The 18,022-nt window shown below is 41.0% G+C and overlaps 1 protein-coding gene across 13 annotated transcripts in view; it reads left to right on the top strand.

Moving 5' to 3' along the window:
• FKBP5 (FKBP prolyl isomerase 5) overlaps positions 1-18,022 on the top strand; it is a 133,758-nt gene that overhangs the window by 83,903 nt on the left and 31,833 nt on the right. For 12 of the 13 annotated variants that reach the window (XR_008557178.1, XM_054721697.1, XM_054721696.1 and 9 more), the window contains 2 exons: positions 13,989-14,131; positions 15,317-15,431. Coding sequence is in view for 12 of the 13 variants with exons in the window: in XM_054721697.1 (XP_054577672.1) it covers positions 13,989-14,131; positions 15,317-15,431 (258 nt within the window). In the remaining variant the exon portion in view is untranslated. Of the gene's footprint in view, positions 1-5,845; positions 5,964-13,988; positions 14,132-15,316; positions 15,432-18,022 lie in introns of all 13 variants that reach the window. The other variant, XM_054721700.1, reaches the window with a different exon arrangement.

Genomic DNA, 18,022 nt, shown 5'->3' with positions numbered 1-18,022 from the left:
TAGGGATGTGAAGCTCAAGGGCCATCAGTATGGTTATGACATTATTTAACTTAGATGAACTCAGTAAATGGCCATGGCAGACCTCTTTGTTCCCACTGCCCAAATTTTACTCTACCCTTTGAATTTCTGTCTGGAAGAAGTTGATAGATTTAAGATAAGTCTTCTCTTGGCAGTTATCTTTGCAAGTAGACTTAAGACTTGCTGAGAATTTATACTGCCATCTTCTCTATCCAGATATTCTCAGTAGAACACTCTATGATGAAGAAGTCTTTTACGTTTCCTATAATTTTGAGCAGAGAGAAGAGAGATAACTTTCAGTGACATGGTACCTGCAACATAACTATTTAGAGACAGCATCTCTCATGGGGAGAGCATCCAGCTGGGTGTTGGGCAGCTAGGGTTCCTCTCTTCGCTCTTCATTCTGGTATGTTAACATGAATAAGCCACCTAACCTTCTTTCCTGATCTTATAAAATGTAGAAGAGCTTTAAGATTAATCCTGAGCCTACAATTCCATTTTTGTACTTTTTGCAAAGAATACAGGAATGAAAACTGTTAATGACTAAAACCAAGCAAATGACAGAGCCTTTAGAAGCTCCCTTTAAATGATAATTAGAAATATGATAATAGAGCAATATACTTTTGGTAAAACTTGTATAACATAATGTGTTCAGTTACCTGTATAAAACAAGAAACATTGGTTAGACAGTGTTATATTTATACTAGAGGCCCAGTGCACGAAATTCATGCACGGGGGTGTGTGTCCCTCAGCCCAGCCTGCACCCTCTCCAATCTGGGATCCCTCTCACAATCCAGGACTGCTGGCTCCCAACTGCTCACCTGCCTGCCTTCCTGATTGCCCCTAACCGCTTCTGCCTACCAGCCTGATCACCCCCTACCCACTCCCCTGCCAGCCTGATTGATGTCTAACTGCTCCCCTGCCAGCCTGTTTGCCCCTAACTACCCTCCCCTGCAGGCCTGGTAACCCCTAACTGCCCTCCGCTGCAGGCCTGGTCACCCCTAACTGCCCTCCCCTGCAGGCCTGGTCCCCCCCAACTGCTCTCCCCTGCAGGCCTGGGTAACCCCCAACTGCCCTTCCCTGCAGGCCTGGTTGCCCCCAACTTCCCTCCTCTGCTGGCCTGGTCACCCCTAATTACCCTCCCCTGCAGGCTTGATTGCCCCCAACTGCCCTCCCTTGCAGGCCTGGTCCCTCCCAACTGCCCTCCCCTGCTGGCCATCTTGTGGCGGCCATCTTGTGTCTACATGGGAGCAGCCATCTTTGACCACATGGGGGCAGCCATCTTGTGTGTTGGAGTGATGGTCAATTTGCATATTACTCTTTTATTAGATAGGCTAGAGGCCTGGTGCATGGGTGGAGGCCAGCTGGTTTGCCCTGAAGGGTGTCCTGGATCAGGGTGGGGGTTCCCTTGGGGCGTGGGGCGGCCTGGGTGAGGGGCCTGTGGTGGTTTGCAGGCCAACCATGCCCCCCGGAAACCCAAGCGGAGGCCCTGGTATATGGGATTTATTTATCTTCTATAATTGAAACTTTGTAGCCTTGAGCAGAGCCAAGCCTCCTGCTTGCTCCGTGGCCGCAGCCATCTTTGTTGGGATTTATTTATCTTCTATAATTGAAACTTTGTAGCCTTGAGCGGAGGCCAAGGCAGGCCAGGGTGTGAGGAAAGCTTGGCTTCCTCCATTGCCGGGGGCAACTCAAGCCTCCTGCTCTCTCCAGCTCTGTGGCTGCTGCCATTTTTGTTGGGATTTATTTATCTTCTATAATTGAAACTTTGTAGCCTTGAGTGGAGGCCTGGGCTGGCCAGGGTGTGTGGAAAGCTTGGCTTCCTCCAATGCTGGGGAAACCCAAGCCTCCTGCTCACTCTGTGGCCTCAGCCATCTTGGTTGGGTTAATTTGCATACTCGCTCCTGATTGGCTGGTGGGTGTGGCTTGTGGGTATAGCTGAGTGATGGTTAATTGGCATATTACTCTTTTATTAGATAGGATGCTATAGCAGTAGCTACTTCATCAAAATGAAGACAAATGATATAAATGGACTATAGCATACATATTGTATATTGAACTCTCTTGATCCCTTATATTGTACTTACTCTCCCAAGGAAATAAATAGAAGTAAATAGTTGGATGGAAAGTCGTGCTAAGTTGAGGATTTTATTGTGAGTTCAGTATTTAAAATAGAATTGTAAGAGCTTATTTATAAAAACATGCAAAATACAGGGTGGGCCAAAAGTAGGTTTACAGTTATTCATATGGAAAACAATATGATAATTAATAAATAATAATACAAGAATAAACTTTGTATTTGTGTGCTCACAACTGTAAACCTACTTTAGCCCTACACTGTATAGTTGCAAAATATTGCAGATCAGAAGTTGGTAATACATCCTGGAAATCCTTCAAAGAAAATACAGTAAGCGTGAATCAGATGTATTTTTAATTATCTGAAACTCATTAATGATTAACCTCATATTTAAATATTTATTAGCTTTTATATTTTAAAGAAAAAACTTTTTACAATTAAGATATTTTCTTGCTTCTCGAACTTTTCTACTCCCATATGAAAAAGTGTTTTTTTTGTATAATACTGTACAGATTTCATCCTGTAGTGTTGTGAAGTATGCTTATATTTCAAATGCAAACATACATTTAAAAGTTATATAATCAATATTTTTAATCAAGGGTACAGAGACCATTGAATGGGAAAAGGACAGTTTTTTCAACAAATGTTTTCCCAAACTAGATATTCACATGCAAAAAATGAAGTTGGACCCTAAATTTATACCATATACAAATAACTCAAAATTGATTAAAGATCTAAATATTATAAGACCTAAAACTGTATTTTCTTATAAGAAACCATAGAGGAAAAGTTTCATGATACTGGATTTGGCAGTGATTTCTGGCTGTGTCACCAGAAGCAGCACAGGCAACAAAAGTAAAAAATACATACACTATACTACATCAAAATTTAAAACTTCTGTGCATCAAAGGGTACAGTAACAGAGTGAAAAGACAAAGGTATAAGATGGGAGAAAATACATGCAAATAGGGGGTTAATATCCACAGTACATAAAGACCTATAATTCAACAACCAAAACACCCCAAATAATCTGATTTTAAAAGGGAATGGAGTTAGACATTTCTCCAGCAAAGATATATAAATGACCTACATGAATATGAAAATATGCTCAACATCACTAATCATTGGGGAAATGAAAATCAAAACCACAATGAGATATCACCTCACATCAATCGGGATGGCTACTATAAAAAACAAAACAGCCCAGTCGGTTTGGCTCAGTGGATAAAGCGTCGGCCTACGGACTGAGGTTCTATTCCGGTCAAGGGCACATGCCTAGGTTGCGGGCTTGATCCCCAGTGGGGAGTGTGCAGGAGGCAGCTGATCAATGATTCTCTCTCATCATTGATGTTTCTGTCTTTCCACTCTCCCTTCCTCTTTGAAATAAATAAAAATATCTTTTAAAAACCGTTGACAAAGTTGTGGAGAAATTGAAATCCTTGTGCACTGTAAACTGGTGCAGTCACTAAGGAAAATGTTCCTCAAAAAATTAAAAATAGTACTACCGTATACCCCAGTAGTTTTGCTTCTGGGTATATACCCAAAATAACAAAGTGTCTCAAGAGGTATTTATGTACTCACGTTCATAGCAGAATTATTATTAACCAAAAGGTGGAAGCAACCCAAGTGTTTACCTACAGGTAGTGGATAAACAAAATGTCTTATACATGCAATAGAATATTATTCATCCTTTAAAAAGGGAAATTCTGACACATGTGACAATACTGATGAACTATGAGGACATTAACTAGGTGAAAAAAAGACATGGTCCTTCCTCCTTTTTTAAATCTCTCCTTTTTTATGTTTCCTGCCTCTTTGTTAAAGTTTTCACTGAGTTCATTGAGCATCCTTATAACCAATGTTTTGAATTCTGCATCTGATAGATTGCTTGTCTCCACTTTTTTTGGAGTTTTGTTCTGCTCTTTCATTTGGAACGTCTTTCTTTTTCTCCTCATTTTGGCTGCCTCTCTCTTTGTTTCTGTGTGTTAGCTAGAGCTGCTGTGTCTCTTGGTCTGGTAGACTAGCCTTACGTAGCAGGTGTCCTGTAGATCCTCACTGGTCACCTGAGCTGGTGTTCTAGGTGTGCCTCCCCCTCATGTGGACTGTGTGCACCCTCCTGTTATAGTTGAGCCTTAATTGCTATTGGCATGTCAATCAGAGGGATTTACCCCCAGGCTGATCCCTTCAAGGACTGGCCATCACGATCACCATGAAAGGGCCACCCCATGGTGCAGGGGCAACTCCAAGGAGTAGCATTCACTTCATCGGGACTCTGGTGCCTGAGCCTAATTGTACTTCAGCCACAATCTCCACTGGTTTTCACAGTCAGAAGTCATGGGGACTTCTCTTCCTGGAACTGTATCCTTGGGCTGGAGAGCCTGGTGTGGGGCGGGGACTCCTTGCTCCTCTGTGGACAAGATTTCCCTTCCGATTTTTATCCGCCACATGTGGGTGTGGGATCAGCTCATTCAGTGTCTCCACCCCTCCTAACAGTCTTGATGTGACTTCCTCTGTATATCCTTAGTTGTAGGATTTCTATTCAGTTAGATTTCAGGTGGTTCTGAATGATGGTGGTTCAGTAGTTTAGTTGTAATTTTGATGTGGTTGTAGGTGGATGCGAGTACTGCATACATTTCCCTATTCCACCATCTTGACTGGAAGCCCCAAGATCAAGAATCTTAAAATGTTTTGCTTTGACCCAGTAATTCTACTTCTAGGAAATGAACTTAAGGAACTGTGGTAGAAGCTTGCTTAACCAGCTCCAGATTAACTGATGCTCTTCATTTGTTGGTAAATATCCTAAGTGATACTGTTGGTTTTCTGTTCTGTGGTCCAACATTCTGCTTTAGCCAGTTGACTGGCCTGGTCAGTGCCTCCAGCAGCAGACCAGTAGGAACACAGCTGTAGTTGAACAAGCTGGGCTCATTATTCATTGTAGGAAGGGAGTGTGCACACTATGGGGTGTCTCAGTAAGAATATTCATAAGGACTTACATGATTTGGTTTTGTATTAGGTAATTTGGGGAAGGGTTTGAGGAAGAGGGGCTTTGCTTTGGATTGGATATTATTAGACTGTGGGGCAATTCTTTGCATATCTAAATAAATCTTATTTGGGAGGGCTGACTAGCATGAGATGAAAGCTACACCTGCCAGGGAGTAGCAGTCCCATGTTACCCATGAGAGGGGGATGTTTGGTATTCTGTAGGTTGCACAGTGACCTTGTTTTTTGTCCATATTCAGACAAAATTTTGAAGTGTTTCTTGTTTTGTCTCACTTTCTCATGGTCTCAGAGTGACCTTGTCTGATGTTGATATTTTGTGAGATTGTTTATGTCCAGCAGGAGAATAACATGGCCTTGTTGTGTGCCCCAAGCCAGCTTCAGACATCACTGAGGCCTAGCTGTGTCAAGCAGTTTCCAGATATTCAGGGCTGGTTTTTCTTTCTCAGATTGTTGATAAGAATCAGTTGAAACCTGTTTATATCTATTGTACTTTATGTAATTATATAATTTTATTAGATAGCATGTAAAACATTGAAGTTAGTATAAAAAAGATGAATTCTTTGAAAACTAAGTTCAACATTTTTGGAAAGACTTAGTAAGGTGAATTGCTAACAGCATTTTTTTTTTAATGGCTATTGAATTAGGGGTGGGTAAAAAGCGAAATAGAGGCCATTGAGAATATGTTTTTTATCAGAAGGATTCTGCATACTGATTGCTGATGTGTCTTCTGGTTCTTATTCCACTTCAAAGAAACCCACATTGTAAATTACAAATGGAATACCATGTGTAATTTATCTAGTAAAGAGGATGTGGAACTCTTATCATTGGAGCCACACTCAGAGACAAGGCCTTGGCCTTCTAACACAAGGTTAGTGCATTAATGTACTTTAATATGTTTTAAGTTAAAAATGTTTGAGGTATGTGTATGTTCTTTTTTTATGATTCTTCATTTAAAGAAACGTCTTAAATTAACCTACCCTTTTGACTTCTGGTCAAGCTATAAATCTTTAGATAGATACCTGACATCATCCATGAGAGTATAAAAGCTCACTGTCACTTTAAAAGCATCAAGTGGAACAATAAAAGCAGACCAGGCAGTACCCAAAGAATGTCAAGACACAAGCTTTAATACTGACTCAGTGAGTTTGCATTTTCTTTCCTAGAAGTCATGGAGTAAGAGTGCTGTGCCTCCTATGTAGGGAATACTTTGCAGAAGAAATAGGATCCAGGACTACCAGCAGATTTTGAGCATCACACCTTACCTCTCACTAAAATGAGATTGTGAGTTGAGTGGGTACAACCTTCTCTGCTAGCTAGTGTTTCTTTTTTCTGCTGACTTTTTCTGCAACTAAGTGGAAACAAGTGTTTGTGGCATGATACACTAATAATTTTTTAAATAATAATAATACAACCCTAGTCAGTTTGGCTTAGTGGATAGAGCTTCGGTTCGATTCCGGTCCAGGGTACATGCCTGGTTGTGGGCTTGATCCCCAGTAGGGGGTGTGCAGGAGGTGGCCGATCAATGATTCTCTCTCATCATTGATGTTTCTATCTCTCTCTCCCTCTCCATTCCTCTCTGAAATCAATAAAAATATATTTAAAAATAATAATACAGATGTGAAAATGACATCATAGGTAAACGCTATGCTCGCCTTCTCCTTCAACCACATCAAAATTACAACCAAACTACAGAGCAGCCATCATTGAGAACCGCATAAAATCTAGCTGAATAGAAATCCTACAACTAAGAATATAAAGAAGGAAATCACATTGAGATTAGGAGAGGTGGAGACACTGAACAAGCTTGGCTCACACCCACATGTGGCAGTTAAAAATCAGGAGGGAAATCTCAGTTGGTGAGGTCGTCCCCTCTGAGGAGCAAGGAGTCTCAGCCCTGGGTTTCAGTGCTGGGAAGAGAAGTCCCTGTAACTTCTGGCTGTGGAAACGGGTGAGGATTATGACTGAGGGAGACAAAAAGCTACTGGAGACCCAGTGCACAGGCTTACTTGGGCTCACTTGCTCTGAGCTCCAGAGTTGAGGCAGCAATGTGAAAGGTGCCAGGGACATACAGGGAGGAACTGAATTGTGTGGCCTTGAGGCAAGGGCTAGAGCTGGGGGGCAGCTTTCTCCCAGACAGAAGTACTGGCAGAAGTCATTATTCCTTTGCTAAGTCCCCCTGCAGGCACAGTGGGGCACTATATCTTGTCTTGAGTCTCAAAATACCTAATACTGTTTGCCCTGCCCTGGTGATTGATTCTCTGAGACCCCACCCCACTCAACATTCAGGCCCACCCAAGCTGGTTCCAGTGGCTTTTCCATACTGGCAGGCTTTCCCAAAATCTGTCAAAGGTTCACAGACCCCATACAAGCAGCATCTGGCCTCTGTGTGCCCCATATTTTTTGCTAAACAAATACAGGGAGGCTGTCAAAATGAGGAGACAAATATGTTCCAAGTGAAAGAACAGAACAAAACTCCAGAAAAAGAACTGAACGAGAGAGACAAGCAATTTACCAAGCCTGGCACTAGTGCCGCTGGCCTTAGTTCACAGCTTAGCCTCTCCCAGGCACCTCCAAGCCCAACACAAGTAGCAGTCATCTGCAGATAACTTTGTAGCTCATACAAGTGCCCGAGGGCATAGGCAGTGGCTGACCTTGACCTGTATTTTCCAAGTGGTCCCAGAATCAGCACACCCAGTGGCCAGCCTTATACCACACCAGAGCACAACCCAACCACCTTCACAAATGACATACCAAAAGGCTGACTCAGCAAGCATCAAAGTCCTGCTAAAGTGAATGATGTTCTGTGGCGTTAGGCCCTGCACAGCAGCTCCTCTGCTATAGTCAAGGCCAGTCCTCACAGCCAGTCAGCCTGAGGGTTACTCCTTCCTTGATGTGCTAACAATACACAAGGGTACACTTGGAGCACCCAGTTCAGATGACTAAGGAGACTGCACCTGGCACCTATTACTAAGACCAGGAGATAGAGCAGCTCACCCAAAAGAGAAACAAATACAGGGAGGCTGTCAAAATGAGGAGACAAATATGTTCCAAGTGAAAGAACAGAACAAAACTCCAGAAAAAGAACTGAACGAGAGAGACAAGCAATTTACCAGATGTGCAGTTCAAAATATTGATTATAAGGATGCTCATTGAACTCAGTGAGAACTTTAACAAAGAGATAGAAAACATAAAAGAGGAGATAGCAACCTGGCCTGTGTGGCTCAGTTGTTTGGACGTCATCCTGTACACTGAAAGGTCGGTTCGATTCCTGGTCAGGGCACATGCCCAGTTGTGGGCTCAATCCCCAGTAGGGGACATGTAGGAGGCAGCTGATCAACGATATTTCTCTCTATCCCTCTCTTTTCCTATCTTTCTAAAAAGCAATAAAAACATATTTTTTTTAAAGAAAAGGTCCATCAACATGTTGCCTACAAGAGACTTACTTCAGACCAAAAGACACAATTAGACTGGAAGTAAAGGGATAGGAAAACATATTTTATGAAAATGGAAACAAAACAAAAAATTTGGGGTAGCAATACTTACACCAGACAAAATAGACTTTAAAGCAAACAAAGGTTATATATCAAGAGACAAAGAAGGACCCAGCAATTCCACTTCTGGGTATTTCCCAAAACACTAATTTGAAAAGACATATGCATCCCTATGTTCATTGCAACATCACTTAAATATCCAAGATATGGAAGCAAACTAAATATCCATCGATAGATGAATGGATAAAGAGATGGTACATATATATAACGGAATATGATTCAGCCATAAAAAGAATGAAATCTTGCCATCTGTAACATGGATGGACCTAGAAAGTATTATGTTAAAAGTCAGAGAAAGACAAATGCCATATGATTTCACTTATATAAGTGGAACTTTAAAAACAAAATAAGTGAACAAACAACAGAGAAACAAACTCAGATACAGAGAACATTTTGATGGTTGCCAGATGGAAGACAGGTTTGGGAAGATGGGTGAAAAGGGGGCAAGGTTAGAGTTAGGATTAGCGTTGCCAGCTATAAAAACAGTTTCTGGGATGTAAAGTACAGCATAGGGAATATAGTTAATAATATAATAACTATGTATGGTGTCTGATAGGTACTAGACTTATCAGGGATCACTTTTTAAGTTATATAAATGTTTAATCAGCCCGGCTGGCGTAGCTCAATGGTTGAGTGTCAGCCTATGAACCAGAAGGTCACGGTTCAATTCTCTGTCAGAGCCCATGTTGGGCCCAGTGGGGGGCATGCAGGAGGCAGCCAATCAGTGATTCTCATCATTGATGTTTCTATCTCTCTTGCCCTCTCTTCCTCTCTGAAATCAATTAAAAAATATATTTTAAATGTCTAATCACTAAGTTGTACACGTGAGACTAATCTATGTCAACTGTAACTGAAAAATTAAAAAATTATTTTAAAAATTAATTAATTAACCTACTCATCATAGTCCTGATTGTGTCAGGTAAGAATGTTTACCAATGCAAAAAAAGTCATGTGAAGATTTAGGTCAAAAATTATTCACTAAAACTTTATAACAGTAAAAAATAAATACAAACAACCTATATGTTTATTAGTGGGAGTAATGAAATTATGGTATATCCAAAAGGTAAAATAGTGTATAGTTATTAAAAATCATGTTTTCATGAACTAACAATCAAAATAGAGACATACTCATAGATAAAGAACAGGCTGACAGCTCTGGGCGGTAGGGTGTGGGAAGGCAGGGGTCATGGTGGGAATTTTTTTTTTTTTTTTTTAGAGAAAGTTGAAGGGATGGGAAGAGAGAGAGAGAGAAAGTGATGTAAGAGAGACACATTGATTGGTTGCCTCATACACACACACTGACTGGGCCAGGGATCTAACCCGCAACCCAGGTATATGCCCTTGACTAGGAATTGAACCTGAGTCCCTTTGGTGCGCTGGCCAACATTGTAACCACTTAACACCACCAGCTCATATAATCCTATATAATAAAGAGGTAATATGCAAATTGACCCTCATGCCCTTGCACAAGATGGCTGCCCCCATGTGGTCAAAGATGGCCGCCACAGGGGAGAGCAGTTGGGGGTTACCAGGCCAGCAGGGGAGGGCAGTTGGGGGCAATTGGGCCAGCAGGGGAGCAGTTAGGCGTCAATCAGGCTGGCAGGGGAGTGGTTAGGGGGTGATCAGGCTGGCAGGCAGGTGTGCGGTTGGGAGCCAGCAGTCGGGCATTCCCTGAGGAGTCCTAGATTAGAGAGGGTGCAGGCTGGGCTGAGGGATACTCCCCACCTCTCCTCCTCCTCCCAGTGCATGAATTTCATGCACCGGGCCTCTAGTATGAAATATAAGGAGCAAACTACAAAACGAAATACACTATGACCAGGATTTTAAGAATGTAAAAATGTATTGCCTGGCCAGTGTGGTTCTGTGAGGTTGAGCATTCACCCATGGACCAGGAGGTCACGGTTCAATTCCCAATCAGGGCACATGCTGGGTTGTGAGCTTGATCCCCAGTGTGGGGCATGCAGGAGGCAATCAATGATACTCTCTCATCGTTGATGTTTCTATCTCCCTCTCCCTTTCTCTCTCACAAATCAATAAAGACATTTAAAGAATATTTACTATGCAAAGTCTACATATACAGGGTGGGGCAAAAGTAGGTTTATAGTTGTTTGTATGGAAAATAATACAACAATAATATAAGAATAGGCTTTGTTTTGCATGCTCAAAACTGCAAACCCACTTTTGCCCCGCCCTGTACAATTTGAAGCAAATAAACCAATAAATGGACAGTTTACCCTAAATGCCAAGGTTTCAGAGGTTTTTTATTGTATTTATGTTTTTTTATACTTTCCACGAATTGTATAATGAGTATGTGCTATTTTTTTTATGTCGGGGAAATGCTTTTTATGAAAAGAGTCCCAGTGTTGGTCATTTTAAAAACACCTGTGTCCATATCATTCTGGCTCTTCCCTCCGTGTGTTTTATTCAGTAAAAGAAGTTTTAATGTTCTCAGATGAGAAAGAAAGCAAAGGCACAGGCATGACTTATTTAGCTTGGGGCCCCTGTGGATTAAATTGACAGGTTGTTTCCAGCCTTAAGGCCTAGCATTCATACCATCTATGAGTTAAGCTTTTGCTGAGTACACCAACCCTCACCCCAAGGCAAATGCCCCTTGTTTATACGCTGTTTCAGTGTTTACCACACTTTGTTTTTGAAAGGAGAAGAAAAAAACAGTACAAGTATCTTTCTCCTCCACTGGCCACACGACATTGCATGTTCCTTAGAAGGAAGGAAGGAATGGCCACCTAAGTATTAGTGCCTAGAAAGACGTTTGCTCCTCAGTAACTGGCTAAATGTCTTGAACAAATGTACCGTAGAACCCCCACAATATAAAGATTTTCTGAAGGACCTTGTATTTGTCTCAAAATACCAATTCATAGTTTTAAAAAAGTGTTCTCAGTGGCCCATGCTAAGACATAGAAATCTTTGAAAAGCATCAGTGTCAGGGAAGCAGCCTGTTGCAGCAGCCTTTACATTGCTTTTATGGTTTGGGCTATTTTCACAGTAGAACCATGTGTGCATGTATAAATTGATGTAGCCATTTTAGAAGGGCAGTTGAGCAATATCTGTCAAATTGAAAATACACATAACCTTTGTACTTCTAGGCATTTACTCTCCAAATAAACTTGCACAAAGTAGGCAAACACATATGGACAAATGTCCTTATCAGAGTACTGCTGGTTCTGTTTCCCAATAGGAGAGTGACTGAAGCACTGCAGTCATTGAGAACAAGGTTTGTATTCACGACAGTGGTAATGATGTTACCCTTTATTAAGTGCACATTATATGCACTTTGCCATGCATTTGACATATTTGATAATTCTTGTAATAGCTTTATGGCAGGTATTACTATTATTATGGCAGGTATTAGCATCTGTTATTATTTTGCAGATGAGGAAAATGAGGCCCAGAAATTAAATAACTTGCACAAGTAAGGGGCAGACTTGGTATTGAGAGCCAGGCAGTTTGAGGCTCAAGCAGGTTGCACTTGGACCCCTGAAATGCATATCCTCCTTTCTGTTGACAGAGAAAGATCAAGATACGATGGTCCTTGACTTACCTAGGTTTGCCTTACAATTTCTTACAATGTAGAGAGGCATTATGCAATCAGCAGAAATGGGCTGGTCTAGGCTGTGATATTTTGTAGGTTAGGTGCATTACATGCATTTCGACATATTTTCAGCTTACAATGGATTTATCCATACATAACCCCATTGTAAGTCGATGAGCATCTATTATATATTAAATAAAAAAGCAGTTCAAAACTGAAAGTATAGTATGCTGTCATTTGTGTTTTTAGTTTTCAAAAAAGCCACAGCACACAGTGGAAGGATACAAAATAAACATAACAGTGCTTCTTACAAAGAGGAAGTGGATTACCTTTTATCTCTTGTATGTGTTTTAGTAATAGGCATATATTATATAAATTTTTAACTAAAATAAGTGTATCTGATATTTTGAAAAGTTAAATGCTTACTGAAGTCATGAGTCTCGAATGCTTTATCCCTTCCCTTTTACATACCTTAGTATAGGGCAGTGATGGCGAACCTATGACACGCGTGTCAACACTGACACGTGTAGCCATTTCTGATGACACGCGGCCGCCTCAGTGGCCGCATGCCGAGGATGAAACATTTACGAAATAATGTTTTTTCCTCAAAGTGACACACTACCCGAGTTATGCTCAGTTTTTTGGCGAAGTTTGACACACCAAGCTCAAAAGGTTGCCCATCACTGGTAGAGGGTTTCCCTTATTCTAATATCCTACCACCGCTCTCAGTTCAAGATATCAGCTCTCTTCAGAATCCACTTCCTCTGGGGTTCATTGTTTACCTGACCCCACTTCAAATATTTAAGTTTTTATTGACATAGCACCTTAATTTTGTATTTTATTCCTTTAAATTACCTACATTTTTCTATTGTTTCCTAAAGGATTTGAGATTGCTTATTTTAAGATAGGATTCTATAACCTAGTATAGTTCTATAGTTGAGCAGTAAGATTATCTTTTAGTTTCCTCGAATTAGGCCAAAAAAAAAAATCAGAATTTTATAATTCTTGTGATTTGACAAAAGGACACATACCATTTTGTGGTTTTTTTTTTTTTTAAAAAAAGAACAGTTTTTTTCCCCTCATAATAAATTTGAAGAAAAGGTCTGTTCCATAGGCTCTTTTATGCAATTTATTCTTTTCCGGTTATTTTTGTGTGTTGTTTTTCTCTACCTGACTAAATTATAAGCTTCCTTAGGACAAATTCAGTTTTCTTTCTTTTTAAAAATTTCATTGGTTGATTTTGAGAGAAACATCATTTTGTTCCACTCAGTGGTTGAGCGTCAATCCATGAACCAGGAGATCACAGTTCAATTCCTGGTCAGGGCACATGCCCTGGGTTTTGAGCTCCATCCCCAGTGTGGGACGTGCTGGAGGCAGTCAGTCAATGATTCTCTCATCATAGATATTTCTCTCTCTCTCTCTCTCTCTCTCTCTCTCTCTCTCTCTCTCTCTCTCTCTCTCTCTCTCTCTCTCCCCCCCCTTTTCCCCCTCCTTTCCTCTCTGAAGTCAGTAAAACTAAAAAATTTTTAAATGAATTTATTTCTCAGTGTGTAGCTTTTACTGAGTTCTTTTGTAACCCTTCCTACCTGAGTATATAGTGTAAAGAATTGGAAATTTGTTTCAACTTTTGTGTTAATGACAGTTACTTTTTTAAAATATGGCCTATAGCTTTTGTTAAAAAGGAGACAACTGGTCCAAAATGGAGTCAATTGTGCTAAGCCTCACATCAGCAAACCAACTTAATACCTAACATAATTGCAGTTTCAGCCTCTCATTTTTTTCTTTCTCTTAGGCCAAGTTATCAAGGCATGGGACATTGGAGTGGCTACCATGAAGAAAGGAGAGATGTGTCATTTACTGTGCAAGCCAGAATATGCATATGGCTCGGCTGGCAGTGTCCCCAAAATTCCCTCAAATGCAACTCTCTTTTTTGAGGCAAGTATGTGTGTGATGCTGCCTTGTTAGCATCTGCTCTGCTACAGTGCTGGTTCTAAAGCAATAGGCAATAGAACGAGGAGCTAAGCTTGCTATTGAGAATGAGATCCAATTTATTTCTTTTGGAGCTTGACTTTTTGAATTGTTTCCCACAAATCCAAGGGGTGTGTGCCAGTGCTTTCTTAGAAATGTGTCTCTGGCACAAAAAGATCATATCCAAATAAACAAGCGACCAGGCTTAGCAGTAAAGGTTCTGGACAGTAGTATGAGTATGACATACTAAAATTGACCAGAAGACAGGATGGAAATGTGGGAAATAAATGTTGACATATGCCTAAATCAAGTTTTTGGTTTTTGTATTTATTTAGTTTAAACCTTACCCAAGGATAAGGATTTCACTCTCTAAAAATCATTTTTTTCTATTGATTTTTAGAGAGAGTGAAAAGGAGGGATGGAAGTGGGGGGAGAGAGAGAAAGACACATCGATTGGTTGCCACCCACATGCGCCCTTGTCCAGAAATCAAACTCGTGACTCTTCAAGGCACAGGCTGATGCTCTAACCACTGAGCTCACCAGCCAGGGACTAAATCAAATTCTAAGGTATTTTCATATTATAAAGGTTTATAAATGTAACAGATCTCATTAGACACAGTAGGGGTGATAACATGTTATTGATTGTGTGTTGAGTTACACACATTTGACCAAACTTGATTTTAAAATTGAGGGGGGGGGAATAAATGTCTGAAACAGTGTAACCAGGTAAAATACACCCTTAAGTGGTTACAGGCCTGATTTCATAGGATTTATTCTTACAGTTTAAGAAGAAGATTCCATGAATCTGGGACGGAAAAGTGGTGGTGTCTCAAGTCAGACAAAATGGTTTTCAGCCAGCACTTTGTAGTTCTGGCTTTTTGCCCATCAGGCAGTTTTCCTAGTATTTCCTGTCTGTCTTTACTCTACTCCCCACAGGATGTGGTCCCAGACGTTATCATTACATGAAGGTTCTTTCCAGGTATTGAAAAGTGCAATGTTCTTGTTTTCCCACTCTTCCAATAACTAAGATGCATAGATAAATATAAAACAGTTTTATTTTGTAAAATGAAAGAATTGGTTGCCCTTGCCTTTAAGTATATTAAATTGGCTTTGTTTGATCTTTTCTCAGCCAAATCTCTTTTTTCTTTCTAGATCGAGCTCCTTGATTTCAAAGGAGAGGATTTATTTGAAGATGGAGGCATTATCCGAAGAATCAAACAGAAAGGAGAAGGCTATTCAAACCCAAACGAGGGAGCCACAGTAGAAAGTAAGCAGATGTGAGAGCAAAATAGTCCTGAATAGTTGGGTTCCATCTATGTGGGTGAAATGGAGATTTCTTTTTAAAACTCTGTTTATAGAAATAAATATAGTGAATATATATCAACAATAATTTAAATTTGACATTTATTTAATAATCTCATTTAGTAAATATTTACTCAACATGTATGTGCCAGGTACTATTCCAGACTCTACAAACTCACAAAATGAACAAAAGAATATCCCATCCATCAGGGAATTCTTACTTTGTGGACTCCTTGGTGTGCTAACAACTGTATTAGTTGCCATATATGTTTATTCACATGTTCCTCACAATAACCTTATATGGTAAGATTTATTATCCTAAGAAGAGAAAAGTGAGAAGTTTTCTAAATTGCCGGTACGGAGTTACTAAACAGAGCAATCCTATATAATAAAAGGCAAATAGTCCAAATGGAACAACCGAACAACCAGTTGCTGTGACGTGCACTGACCACCAGGGGGTGCGCATGGAACATGGTGGGCATCAGCCGTGATGGGATGGTGGAGCATTTGAGCAGGGGTGCCAGACCAAGGCAGGGCATCGGTCACTGTCATCAGGGTGAGCTTCTGGTGGTTACTGAAAATTCCTTGCTCCTGTGCACTGCAGTCCTGCCCGACACTCGCACCTGCTGCCAGCGCCGACTCCACTTGCACCCACTGCCAGTGCCAGAGCCACCACTCACACCCGCTGCTGGTGCCCGGCGCTGGTCCCGATCATTCCGCGCCGTCAGCGGGTGTGAGTGATGGCTGCCAGCCCCAATCTCCCTGAGGGCTTCTCCACCTCCCCCTGCTCCTGAGGGTCAATCGGGATAGCAGCCACCGCTTGCAACCACTGCTGGCACCAGCCCAAATCACTCCGCACCATCAGTGGATGCAAGCGGGGGGGCAGGGGGGCAGGGGGGCAGGGGGGCACCGTCAGCACATGAGAATGGTGGCAGTGGGAGTGGAGCTACTGGCAGACAGGGTACCTGGGCCACTTTGGGAGAGGCCGGGTGGGGGTATGGAGGATGGGCCGAGACTCACCCATGTGCCCACTGTGGCCCACAGTTCCTTTCAAGGTGCACAAATTCGTGCACTGGGCCCCTAGTAGATTATAATGCCCTTCAGGTCTCTCCAACTCATCTCCCTGGCTGTCATCAAGGTAAACCGTTCATCATTTTAGTTTGATCAGAATTAGATGAGAGTGTTCATTCTGTTCTATGTCAGGAGACCTCGGTTCAAGGTCTGCTTTGCCATTTATTGAGTGACCTAAGGCTATTTTGTTTTTTCATTTGCCAAGTTGGGAGTGAGGATACTAACTAAGGTCTTGGATGACTGGTCATCTTCCTCCGAGAGCACATTGTGTACACCACTGTGTATACTGCTTATCAGTTAACATTTCAATCAGCATTTGCCCATTTCCTCAGTACACAGTGAGTGCTTGACTAGAAGCTTCTTCATCCTTTTGTTTCCAGCATCACCAACAGAGCTTTACTCAGAAAATGCATTTTGCATGGATAAATGTTGGAAAGATGCCATTTATTGAGCTGAAGTACATTAAAAAGAGGTGTGAGAAAACAGGACTGCTTCCATTAAGGAAAAAAATCAAATAACTAAACAAGGATGGCAAAATGAACTATTATAAAAGGCCCATTTGAAAATAAAGACTTCATTTAAAACTGTAAACTAGAATAGTTGATTTTTATATATTACTTTGGACCCATATTTCATTTTTATGAGTCTGGCAAATTAGTTCAAATTAGTTGTTCTAAAATTGGAAATAGTTACAAATAGTATTACTGTACTACTGCAATTGAAGTGTTTAGATAGTTATCATTCACAATAAGATTTAGAATAAATGAAGAAGAGCTCAGATGTAATTTGGAGAAATACCTAGACCAGGGGTCAGGAGATAGGATTCTGGCTTCAGCTGGCTCTCTTGGACCTCGCCTCTTGAGCTTCAGCTTCCTTCCTATACAGTGATGCTGGCAGATAGACCTCTTGGTTCCTATGGTCCCACTAGCCCTGAACATTATTTGATAGAATTCTAAATGTTTATAAAAGTTATAGGAATGGTAGAAAATCATTTTCAGTATATTAACAATCACTGTTCCAGCATGAGTTTTCTTATTTCAATTAAGATGACCATCTTGTAATTTTTATCCAGTGCTGTCCTTTTTCCATTTTAAAACAGTCACTGTGTTCTAAAGTATTCTAATTGACATTGTTATGATGACTGTTAGTCATGGCACTTTAGTTTAATTGCCAGTAGTGGCTACGTTGTGACTTTTAAGCTTTGCTTTCATAGAAAATCCAGTCTGACTGACCTAAGGCTCTAAATAGCCACTAGCTCCTCTTCTCCCAACTCCTGGCCTCTCACATCTTCTGCTTTGTTAAATTCAGTGCTTGTAGTACATCGAGGTGCTGGCTGGATCTGGCTCTCTTGCCTGTTGCCTCAGTGCTTTCAACCACATTTGCATGCAAAGAAGGCAGACAATGGGCAGTAATTTTGAAATGTGAAAATTTCAAGAGTAGTTTTCAGAATTCAGATTGTTGGAGTGCCCTTTTCGCTGACCTCTT

This window comes from Eptesicus fuscus, chromosome 10 (genome assembly GCF_027574615.1).
Source record: "Eptesicus fuscus isolate TK198812 chromosome 10, DD_ASM_mEF_20220401, whole genome shotgun sequence".
In the NCBI taxonomy this organism is placed as follows: Eukaryota; Metazoa; Chordata; class Mammalia; order Chiroptera; family Vespertilionidae; genus Eptesicus; species Eptesicus fuscus.
Note: the sequence above shows the minus strand (reverse complement) of the source record. Positions and strands in the feature narration are given on the sequence as shown.